At 33.2% G+C, this 12,833-nt stretch overlaps 1 protein-coding gene across 7 annotated transcripts; it reads left to right on the forward strand.

The window, feature by feature from the left end:
* The first annotated feature begins 1,410 nt into the window (after positions 1-1,410).
* Positions 1,411-12,583, forward strand: nachr (neuronal acetylcholine receptor subunit alpha-7-like). 7 transcript variants are annotated; one of them, XM_026840847.1, is made up of 14 exons: positions 1,411-1,683; positions 3,462-3,601; positions 3,831-3,875; positions 4,081-4,190; positions 6,480-6,660; positions 6,971-7,043; positions 7,210-7,404; positions 9,512-9,595; positions 10,265-10,348; positions 10,589-10,701; positions 11,129-11,275; positions 11,916-11,986; positions 12,039-12,152; positions 12,298-12,577. In XM_026840847.1, the coding sequence occupies exons 1-14, from the start codon at positions 1,614-1,616 to the stop codon at positions 12,389-12,391; spliced, it is 1,521 nt and encodes a 506-aa protein (XP_026696648.1). In that variant the 5' UTR covers positions 1,411-1,613; the 3' UTR covers positions 12,392-12,577.
* The last annotated feature ends 250 nt before the right edge of the window (positions 12,584-12,833 follow it).

Below are 12,833 nucleotides of genomic sequence, written 5' to 3' on the forward strand. Positions count from 1 at the left end.
TAAAACAACGAAAAAACGTTATATCTATAAAGTTTACATGGCAAAGAAACTAGCACAGCCTGTTAAACTCGGTAGGTTAACTACAAGTTGCAGAATACTGTTAATGTAAATATATATTTCAATTCGGTGTCCCATTTTCCAATTTTAGTATTTTAGGTTTTTATTGCAAAACTGTAAAAGGTTTTGAAAATAGTTTAAGAGAAGTGGCTTGTGCGAAAAACAGTTTAAAATTTTCCAATTTGTAGCAAAAATGTAAATTTTGTTAATAGTTATTATCGAGGTAACATGTTAAGAACTATAGCAATAGTACAACGAAGAGCATGTTCAAACATGATTTTCAAAGCATACAGTATTATTTCGTGTTTTTTACGTGCATTCGTAATAATAAATTCACTTCTTAACCAAAATTAACAATGATTTCAAAATGTCTCGTCTTACCATGTGTGTTTTCGAAAAATTACATGAATGTGTAAAATTACATTCGTAAAACTGTTGTAAATAACTGCTGCTGAGTTTTTATACATTATTTGAGTTGTTGTCAATTAATAAAGGCATGATTGTACTCACCCAAAAACCGTCATGTTATTGGATTTTGGAAATATTGGGCAATATGTGCTTAAGTGTCCCATCTTCGCCCACTGTACTATAATTATCGTATTTAATATTTTTTACCTTAAGACGAATAAACAATGTACACAATCCAACCACGTAAGTTTCTAATTTATTCTACATGTTCAGCTTATCATGTATCTGTATAAATGCACTATGTAAATTTATATAGCAGAAAACACATGATTTAATGCAATAAATTATTTATGCAGTTGCTCGACAATATGCGTAATGTTTATGATTTTCACGTGTATTGTAAAAGATATACTTACACAGCCCCATATGTTTTTTTTATGCACTTACAATAAATTTTAATGTTTAATTTACCCGTACGATAAACATACATGATATGATATTTACTCTCTTTAAATCCTTATTTTTGTCCGCTAGATGCGCTGACGAGTAATATGAAGACTGACACCGATTGTATTTTTTAAGTCACGCAAACCTTCTTCTTTGTCATCAATAAATAGCAAGTAGGGAGAGAAGATGTCTTATAATTTTCCAACGTAAAGGTTTAACAGAAACAATAAGTTGGTACTTGGGAAATGTTTTCGGATTTATCTATTGTATTAGAAGAGCTGTCTATACATCTGTCAGTCTTATCAGTTTTAATCTTTCCAGACTAAAGGCGGTTAGAATCAATTTAAGGAGGTTCAAATCAAATGAAGAACTAATTGATTATTTGACGCAAGCAATGATAAAATCATTAAAGTGATTTCCTAACACCAACAATGCCAAAAACGCAATTAATCTGAACGATACCAATTGTCTAAGTATTCCTCTGGGCGCGCACGTCTGCCCACACCGTGTTTATACTGTATGGCTTTGTACGTGGTGTTAGGATTTAAATGTCAAATAATTCCGAATAATAAACGCGACCGATGAAACAAATTTTGATGGAACAGCGATTCATCATAGATTGTTTTCAATTACCCTGAAAATTGTTGCAGATCGTACAAAGTTTACTGCCGGAGTGTATGTTGCATTAGGGTGAAGGTAAAATGGCAGGCGGGGTTGAACTATTCCTTAGGATCGTACTGCCAATGCTTGTACTTATGACCATGGCACAAGGTATGTAGAACGTATTATGATAATATTAAAAAGCTTATTTTTTTGCATTAATTTATTGTCGAAATAATATACAACTTTAACATGCATATTAGAAATTTATACTTCGTTGCCAGATTTTCAAATATGAAAAATTAGGAAAGTGAAAACTTGTTTTTTAGTGGTATATTTATAGTTATCACCCCATTAGAAAACCACTTAAACTTAGATATGTCCTACTTGCGTATCAGTTATATTAGGAGGCCACTTCACTGTTTGGCTGTCTACGCAAAAGTTAATTGGAACGATATTATAAAAATGATATCAAACACTTGATGCTGTCAGGTAATGGTTCAATATTACTTGAAGCAATGGAAAGTGTCAGATATGAGAACCTGTTATACATAGGAGCCATTGTCCCAAAAGAAGAAAGCTAAGCAGATTATACATTTTCTTTTACATGTATAGAGAGCAGGATATTAAGATTATGCTGCAAACGCCTAAAATATCAGATCAATATCTCGGTACTGACCTTGATTAATTAATTATAAGGTTTTTAAAAATGACAGGGCGGCCAACTTTTAGTAAACCATACAATTCAAAATACAAAATAACAATGACCCCACTATTTAGAGAACATCTTTAATTTAAACATTTGCTTAAGTTCCGAATTTATTCGGAATTGCCTGATTCTGTTCCAAACTGGTTGCAACAGCCAATACGTGCTAGCGTTGGATTTAAATTAAAAATCCAAACACACATGCAGCAGTGAAACTTATTTATGTACATATTGCCTTATTAATAAGATTCAATGTATATAACCTATTTTAGCTGTGAAGGTGTATAGATTAAAACAGATTTTTAACAAAAAAACAAAAGCCAAGTACCTGGTAATCGAAAATAAAATGGGAATAGGTAAATTGTTTTTCAAAACAAACTTTATTTATTGTCCGTTTGTTAAGTTATTGTTATGTTGGTTGATTCCACGCTTGTAGACCACGCCCCGTGTAAAGCATCCTGTATTGAATCGATCAGCACCGTATTGTCAAGTTGTTATGATAACTTCTTGGTAAACAATACTTTGCTGTATTGCGTTTTCTTTTGTTTTATTTGACCTAATTGTTCCAAGTCTTTCATGTCCCTACACAGAAGCTGGAAACCATGACGATGTATTTGTCGTTTTGATTCGTTAATCGTATAGTAGGGTGGGGGAAGATGAGCCACCTTTTTAATTTATTTTCTTGTCCCATTTGGTAGTGAACCAAGAACATTCAAAAAATTATAAAACCGTATCCTCAGGACTCCTGTATGTGATTTTTAAAAACGATCAGGGTATTTGGATACTTTGTGCTCAAGGTGTCCCATCTTACCCCACCCTACTATATACAAACACTGCTTCTGTGAATTTATATGGTTTCGATTTTACCATAGCATTCAGATAGATCACACATTTAAAGGCCTATATTTAATTTCAATTATGTTACTTTGTTTTACATTTAAAGATTACATAGCAGAGAATTTAATGATGGACGAAAACAATGTTACAGTATTTTTTCTACAAGATTTAAAATTTCATGTTAAACGAGGACAACGTTTTCCAAGAACCGAAAATAATCATAATAATAATAAGACACCCGCATTTCAAATGCTCGCTAAATCATATTAAAACTCCCGATTTTTGTAGTCTGCGATTTTGAATCATTAATCCATTATCGCAATATAATATAATATGCTTAAATATTTGATGTATTTTGTTTAAAAAAGTTTGTTTTATTTTTGTAAAAAAAAATCTTTTCATATAGGTGCCAATGGCAGTCAGGCAGAAAAAGATTTGATCCAAGATTTATTACGTAATTATGACGTCATGGTGAGGCCTATCGATAAATACAATGACATCATCAACGTAAGCTTTGCTGTGACACTTCAACAAATCGTCGATCTGGTAAAAACATATTCAAACAAAATGTTTGCGTGAAGTATTTTTCATTCCAATTTTTTAATATTTAGAAAGTGATATACTGTCGTTAATAAACTTGTTTAGTAATTTATTATTTATAGAAATGTATCAGTTATAACAAATCAATCGTAAAAACGGCAATGTTACTCTTTTATATCAACGCAACGGATGTAACAAATGGTGACTGCAGTGTTGAGAATATTATTTGTTCCAGGATGAAAAGAATCAACTTCTTACAACCAGCATGTACATGGGATGGGTAAGCCTTTTCAATATCCTTGTCTACATATTGGGTGCAACCGCGACGATCAAATTTCCCTCTTTCCAATACATTATATCCATAGCGTGTTTTAATGACTGCCTAATACGATCTTCACTATTTATTATGCTATTAAAAAACTTAGGGTATAATGTAGCGTTTGAAACATGAAGTTTATCTAAATGCGGTTCATACGTCTATTTAGACCTGGAATGACACGTATCTTAAATGGAATCCGGACAATTATAGCGGCATTGTAGAAATAAGACTGCCAGCTAAGAAAGTGTGGAAACCCGACATATTGGTGTATAACAGGTAAGCGGCATATATAGTTATTGGATTCGTAGAAAATTTTAGAATATTAGTAAGTTGTGACGCGAGGCGAGTTGGGACGCATTTATTTAATACACCTTTATTAGAACAAAAATGGTGTGGCAAAGAAAATTAGCACAGTCCGTAAAAAGATAATTCAAGTACAACTTCCCAAATAATATTAGTCTAACAATTTTAATTTGGTGTTCCATCGTGCCCCACATTGTACTTTTGCAGGTATTTATTGGCAAACTTTGAAATGTTTGTATGTTATTTCGTAATTATATCTCGTTATTAATTCAAATATATTAAACTAATAAAATAAAAGTTAATGTACGAAAGAAATATATATATTCAAAATTCAGTCACAAGCACTTGGTGATAATTTATTAGAAGTTTCTTTTGCGAGATACAGTAAAGCAATACCCAATTTGTGAAAATCTAAACTTTAGTGAAAATTTTCGTTTTTTTATGAGTTTACATGCATTTTTGTAGGATACAATAGCAAATATCTTTCAAACAAAACCAATTCTTTAATGTACTATAACATACTACATGTATTATATATGTTAAAAAACTATATAGCAGTGAGATAAGACAAACAATATTTAAACTTGATTTTCAAAGGGTTCATTATTATTCCTTGTTATTTACTTCTAATGATAAAAGAATTGTCCCATCCCAACCCATCTGTTTACGAATCGCTAAAACAGCATCATATATAGTGTGTAAATCGCTAAATAACTTCTCGTGTATTCTAAAATTATATTTGGTGTTGTCAATGAATCAAAGTAGGACGCTACAAATAGACATTTACACTAAACCGTCATTTGTTAAGATTTTCGATATATTTGGCAAGATATATAAGTGTCCCAATATATACCCAACCACCTATGTTGTCGCTTATATTTAAACCATTTTAATTAATTCGCATTTCATTGGAAAAAACAAAACTAAGTGGTAAAACGTATATAGTGATAACCCCAACCAGATTTTCCGTTGTAATGATGACATAAGATTGTCGTTGTTGAACTTTCTGCAATATGAGGATCCCTTCTTAATCAATGACGTAATTGTCTGTACAGCCGTCAACTTGTATGCACCGACATATTGGATCCATATTATTTCACCTTGTGTGTTTCCCATAAACAATCTGGACAGCCAAACAAAGCCACAATGTGTTCATGATTAAATTATCCTTGCAAGGCATCTCGTGTAACATAACTTGTTGCTGCTAAATTTAACTTTGTCAGTAGTCGATCGGGGAGTACTTGACTTAACTAACACGGACTTATCGCCGTGTGATCAATACGAATCAATAAAGCTTTCTAAGTTAGAGGATCTGGTTCTACATGATTCCTGACTTTTGTTGATGTAATATTTTGCGACCTGTGGTCTTTAAAACTATAATTCAAGTTGAAACTCATCGGCCATTAAAAGGCTGCTGGCGAAAGAATGAAAATTTTCGAGCAGAGATCGAATTTATTCCATCGGTATTTTCATTGACTGTCGTTTATTGGTAAAAAATGAAGATGGCGCTAACTCTTAAACATAAAATGTTATCGTTTACGAAGTTTGTGATAATTCGACTATTTATAACTGACATGTTATTTATAACTGACACTGACAAGTGTATCAGCATTGCTGCAGAAGCGATACTGAAGAAGTTAATAAAAACGATAAATATTTATTCATTTAAAAATAAAAGAAGACACGCTGTATAAATTAAAACCATGGAATTTTTTTTGAAACGTAAATATTCAAACCATATGTAATTCCTGATTTTATTTTTTTGTTTTAAAATTTTTTTTTTAATATAAAAACGCCTGTCTTTAATACTGTTTTATTTTAATTATAGATCGAATTAGAATAAATGGTTCATTTATAAACAAAATGAAACTTTACATTATTATCAAACATTAACTCTTAAAAGACTTAATATTTTGTTACGAAGAAGAAGGTATCGTATATGTAAATCATTCGGTCGCTACCATTGCGAATTAAATTTTATGGCTGTAATGAAACTATTTCTTCCTACACCTCAACATCGTTTTGTGTGTCTGGGTGGTCGTTTGTTCGTAAAAAATCATGACGTAAAAGTTGTTTTATATACTATGCTAAAGTGCCAATGTTACTTTATATTTTAGACCCAACATTTTACAAGAATTTAATTACAGTTACATCGAAAAAAATAAATTAAAACATGTTCTGTTGTGATGGTAATTAAAAAGCTTGTTAGTAAAATCACAGCTGTTTGTTCCTAATAAAAACTTTCTTAATTAAATATTTCAGTGCGGTTGATTCATTTGATCAAATGCTTCAAACCAATGTGGTAATTTGGTCGACTGGTGCCGTGGAATGGTTACCCCCTGGTTTGTTTAAAACTACCTGTGACGTAGACATTCGGTACTTCCCCTTTGACGAGCAACGATGTACGATGAAGTTTGGTGCGTGGACATACCATGGAGGGATGGTATGAATATTCGCACACTTTTATTTTAACTACTTTTTAGTTTTTTTTGATAAAATAAAGTTTCAATGCTGTAATGTGGGTTTATCAGACACTTTTTCAAATAGTTTTTACCCGCAGCGTGTGTATAACCCCAAATTCGTTCAGTTTCTAATTCCTTCGTTTCGCTGTATTAATTAATCAACCTACTGTATCAAAGAGATAAATAAAAAAGTGATGTATATTGTTCGTGAGTTGTAACTAAACCCATACTCACCTCTTTAATAGTTGTTACTGTGGTTGTGTAACAACTTCAATTTCATTTTACTTTTAGGTTGACCTCGCTCTACCCGATGAAAATGCAATTCTCGATAATTATATTCCAAGCGGAGAATGGGACTTGATATGTAAGTAGAATAGAAACTTACTATATAAACGTATAAAGCCACCACCCAAACGGATTTGCACACAACCTTTGTTTCACAGCGATGAACGTTTTTAAAATAAATGTTTGCGCTGTCGGCAAAAAAGCTAACAACCTTTTCGAAAATGCGAAACAGTATTTTGTCACAGCCATGAAAGGACATCGGACATCGGTTAAGTACGAATGCTGTCCTCATCCGTTCGTGGATGTCACATACACCATACACATGCGAAGAAGAACATTATTCTATGGTTTCAACCTCATACTACCGTGTGTGCTGGTCTGCTCGTTGACTATTCTAGTTTTTCTGCTTCCAGCAGACTCTGGTGAAAGGATAACCTTGGGTAAGTGATTACTTGGATATTACTGGTGGATTCTAAAAAATTGTAAGGGAATGCGTAAAAAGGTTTTACTGTGGCATGCAAGGTAGAACAAACATAACAAAACATCTATAAACAGTGGTTTTAATATTTATTATAGTGGGGTGGGAAAAGATAGTGGGATTGTTACTGTTGTAAAGTATTCAAATTCAGTGTTGAACATATACAACATTTTTGAGTGAAAAAAATATAGCTCGATTTATTCATATTAAAATTGCCGAAGTTTTGTAGTTTGTATCATAAATCCAGTGTTGTAGTTTAATTAAATAGGCTGTAACATTTCATAAAGTTTGATTTTGTCTCATAAAATTAGTTTTAGTTTTGTAAAAATCATTAGGACGTCGTTTTAAAGGTATATGTACAAAATTTACATGACAAAGAAACTAGCAAATTAGTCGGTTAATTTCGAGAATCTGTCCCAAGTTATCCCTAAAATTACACCTGCTGTGCAAACCACTAAATAACTTCTCGTATGTTTTAATTAATATGTTTCTTTAGCTTAAGTCGTTGTCAATTAATATGACAATGTTCGTGGTATCACCCAACACCATTATTATATATTTTGAGTTTGGAAACATCGTTTAATATGTGCTTAGGTGTCCCGTCTTCCCCGACTCTATTCTACAAGTCGGTTGATCTCTTTCTTTTTATGTGTAAATAAAGTTTTCTATAAATGCCAACCATACCCAAACCTACAAAATCACAGACACCAAAGTGACACAATTTTACTTCATTAGTATAGAGTTTACACTATTGTCATACACTAAGTCGAAATGGCGCGGAGAGTTAGAAGGGTTATTGTAAAATTTGTTGAAATATTTCATAATTACTGTTCACCTTACGATTACCTCTACTGGGGTTATTTTGCTGTTCTCTGTGACACAATAATTGTTTTTGTACGTCATAATTTAAACATAAATATCATCAGCTCACCCTACTGTTCGGTCCGTAATATGCGCTCTTATAACTATAGTCAATCCATCTTGTAGATGGACGATGCGTGAAATTGGCGGAAATTTCGGAAGCTGTAATATTGCGTAAATAAAATAAGCCACCGTTCAAGGTCTAATCAAAAACTATCCGATCGTCGAAAAACGAAGAAAGGGTTTTTCATACAATTAATATTTAATGAGACGAACTCTGTTGATTGGCTTAAATGACTCGCAAATCATTGGGAACTCCGCTTCCAGCAAAGAAGACCCCTTCGTATGATATATATAATGTATGATATTTACATTTATCAAATTAATATAGCGCATATAAAGTTTATTCTAAAAGCGACATATGTATTTATTTTAAACATTCTCAATTTTCATGGCACCAACAATGAACTCGTTTCACTGTGACGACATCAAGCGTCACAAACCGCGCTATGACGTTGGTTAAACGCTCATCCGCTTGGAGGAAACGACAAGTTCCAATTTATGAATAATTTACCCAATCGCTATCTTAAACTTCAAAACAAGTCATACGTATCAAGAAACAATCTTACTGCTTCTCGTAGTTATATTAACAACATATACAGCCTAGACTTTTGAAACGGAATTTTTAATATTATATTACCATTTATAGCATTTTAAAAGCATGCTGGCATGTAAATTAACTTTTGATGGTAATAATGCGTCATATGATTAAACCAGTGGTTGTTGGTGCAAAACTAATTGAGCTAAAACTTTAAAATGTCGTTTGTACCAGCAGGTTTCCATACACGGGCTTTTGTAAAGTATTTTAACCCTTCCAAATTAACAGTACCACGCTGGGTGGTTGTTTTGTTGCGACAAGCGTGAAAAATTATGAATATTCGTCGACGAATTCATGTAAACATCCAAACAAGCAGAACTAATCCGTAAATAAGACGCGCCCAAGAATATGATGAGTCAAACAGGAAAACGCACTCTTCTAGGAAACAAGATATATATTATATACAATAAAGAATCATTCGCTTTTCTTAAGTTTGCGCTAAATGCAAAGTTCGATGGAAGTACGTGTTTATCATGTCAACAACAAAATAGTGGTCGCAATATTACTTGTTCAGTCTTCGTACATATCCATCGCAACTTTTCTTCTACAGGTATAACTGTGTTGCTTGCACTGGTCGTCTTTCTACAACTGGTGGCTGATAATCTACCCCCTACTGACGTCATACCGTTGCTTGGTAACGATTAAAAGCTTTCTTGTGCATGAGTGAATAGTAACCATAAAGTAACCAGTGCATGTTTTGGTTTTGGTGTTATATTTTGCTTGAAACATCTGTTTGTTTACACATGGTACAAGATGTAAATGAATGAATGTAACTAATTTATCCTCGCTTGGCCGGAAAACGATAGTCGTTATAATACGGGTGTTTATACACCCCGTGCCAGCTTACGAGTTACCATGTATATCTTACTTTGTAAGTGATTTTTTTTTTCCTTTTTGTTATGTATGGCTGATAATTTAGACAACCCATTAGTGACCATGGATTGGAGCAATTGCCGTTAACTGTCTGAAGGACACATACGTCAGCAATGGTAGCAGCGACGAGCCGTGAACTCATTACCTATATGGGTTACAGGCAGGCGCGCTAACCACTTAGCCATGGCGTCGGACAAATTATACGTACTCTAACTATATAAGTTTACCAGTATAACAGTATACGCTTATGTTTTCAGATGAAGATTGTACGGCAAATATATTTCAAAAAATATTGACCATTTGATATTGGCGTATACTGGCTATGCGTTTCTGCTTGTTTAACTTGTGTTTTATTATAAGAATTGCATTCCATTACGATATAACACGTGTACATTGCATTGCTTAACGCTTGCAGATATATATTCAACAGGTATCACACTGGTTCTATCTCTGCTTGTTTTCATGGTTCCAATCGTCGAAGTGATTCCACATTCCCCCATTACGTCATCTGTTTGTATGGCTTCTTTTAAAAAACAAGGGGCAACTAATCCATCTAACCCAGCATTGGTTTACAATCACATTATAACATATAACCTAATATTAATATGACACACTGACCTAACAATGGCAACAAGCATGAAGCGCCAACTATTGATCCCATACTATACGGCCACGCATGTTGTGTTGGAAATAAAATATTGAAATTTAAAATTATGTCGCAACAATAACTAGCAATGCTCATTTTCTTACGCAGGTAAATATTTCGCCTGTAGCATCGTCATGGTAACTGCATCGGTGGTCTGTACAGTGATATCTCTTAATTTTCATCACACAACATCTGCCAACACGAACACCATGCCAGGCTGGGTGAGATTTGTCAAGTGTTTTTTATTCCACGATATATAGTAGGGTGGGGGGAGATAGGATACCTTTTTATTCTATTTTCTCGTCCCATTTAGTAGTAAACAAAGAACATTCAAAGAATTATTAAACCGTGTCCTCACGACCCATAGAGCGCTGTTAATTGTTTAAAACACGATCCGGTTATTTGGATATTATATGTTAAAGGTGTTCCATGTCCCCCTATCCTACTATATTCCTGTAAATATTCTTTATGCTTCGTTTGCTAACAAATGGGACTAGAAATGAGAATGAAACATGTCCCATCTTACCCCGACCTATTATAGTTCAAAATAAGAACATGTAATTTACTGACAAGCATAATAGTGAGGTTTGTATTAAGATAATGTTTTTATATAACAAACAGTTATATAAGCAACAAATGTATTTACAGATACGCTTCGTTTTCTTAAATTTTCTTCCCCGGATTCTCCGAATGAAAAGACCTGGTGAGAATAGTTTCCGAAGGAAGTTTTTGGACAACCAAGCGGAGGTGGTTATGGATGGAAAAGTTGAAGAATATCCTCTTATGGTGGTGAGGGTGTGTGGATTTTATTAAGCGATTAACTTGACGAATATGTCAACATTTGGTGTATATTTATTAGGGTTGGGACTTTGGGAAAGTTGGGACGCTTTTAAAACTCTTTTGCGGGTGCTTTTTTTAATGATATAAGTTTAGAATGGCCAATCACACCGTTTTAAAATAATATATATAAACACTTTACGTTGCAAAGAAACTAGTACACCTAGGTAATTTCAAAGAACTTAACGAAGTTGCAGAATAATATTAATATATAATCACTTAACTTTGTACCCCACCATACTATAAAGTTTGGTAGGTCTTTATTGAAAAACTTTTGAACTTTTGTTTTTACCTTAAACATTTATGCCCCAGAATTTTTTTAAATAACCATTATTAAGGAAATTTTTTGTCACAAATAGGTTAAAAATTATATAAATTATTGAATTAAAAGCAACCCTTTTTTTTCAAATGCCGTATCGTTTTGGGAAACTTTGATGGCACCTATAGGTTACATTTGAGCTTCTCTATCCATGTACAATTTGTTATTTTCGTTGCTATGCCCCTTTAATTACCGTTTCTTTATTAATTTTTAATTATTATATTCTTCAATATTACATTTAAAAAGATGAATAACATGTTATATTATAATCATACATAGGCGGGAGAAAGGTTGGGAAATTGGATGGGAACAAACCAAACTGAGCTCTCACCTCTGAATGAAGCTAAAAAGTATGTTATGAGCTTGATCAATTGTACTTTTATTTCATTGTATCTGCTTAAGGGAGCTGAATGATGTCCTGCATGAGGTTCGGTTTATCACCAGTCGAATGCATAATGATGATGAAGATGAAAAGAGCGCACTCGAGTGGAGGTTTGCAGCAACTGTATTGGACAGGTGAATTAAAAATTACTGCTTTTGGTAGTAACTGGGGTATACTATTGGTTCGTTTTGGAAGCGTTTAGCGTTTTCATTTCTCTTTTTCTCAAGCGAGATCCACTGATATTTAGTATATGGAATTTCAACCCTTCCCTCTTTTTAGGTTTTGCGTGATTTTCTTTATCATCTATTTTGTCGTGTCTACACTCTTCACCATCGCTGTGGCCCCAGGTGTACTACTTCCACCTGACAACTGATGCGATTCCGATTCAAATCAACTTTCGTGTAGTGCCTTGTATCCAAAATGGTTTGTGTGCCATCGTATCATGTACAGTGCCTTGCTTTACTTTTTCAAATTAGATCCATGTAGTTGCTGTAGTTAAATTGCGGTGTTGTTTTCAAAATGCTTAAGCCAAATACAATAAATAGTATAACTCATGAAACCTGAATGTATGCGGATGTTTTAAAACTCTTTTAATTAATACATATCTGCTTGTATGTAATTATTTACTTATGCCAACGACGGAAAGACGAAAACTATTTTTAGTTCAAAAAATAGTTTGCTTACGTCTGATTTTCTACTTGCTATATAGTGGGGTGGGGAAAGATGGAACATCTTTTCAATCTATTTTCTCCTCCAATTTGATAGTAAACAAACATTTAACAATTTTTTTATAAAACTTTATCCTCACAGCTCCC

This window comes from Ciona intestinalis, chromosome 1, assembly GCF_000224145.3.
Source record: "Ciona intestinalis chromosome 1, KH, whole genome shotgun sequence".
Taxonomy (NCBI): domain Eukaryota; kingdom Metazoa; phylum Chordata; class Ascidiacea; order Phlebobranchia; family Cionidae; genus Ciona; species Ciona intestinalis.

Excerpts from the sequence above, each read along its gene's own strand:
- nachr (XM_026840847.1), top strand. The coding sequence starts at position 1,614 with ATGGCAGGCGGGGTTGAACTATTCCTTAGGATCGTACTGCCAATGCTT. Across the intron at positions 6,661-6,970 it reads GGACATACCATGGAGGGATG|GTTGACCTCGCTCTACCCGA; the intron begins GTATGAATATTC and ends TTTTACTTTTAG. Across the intron at positions 9,596-10,264 it reads TGACGTCATACCGTTGCTTG|GTATCACACTGGTTCTATCT; the intron begins GTAACGATTAAA and ends TATATTCAACAG.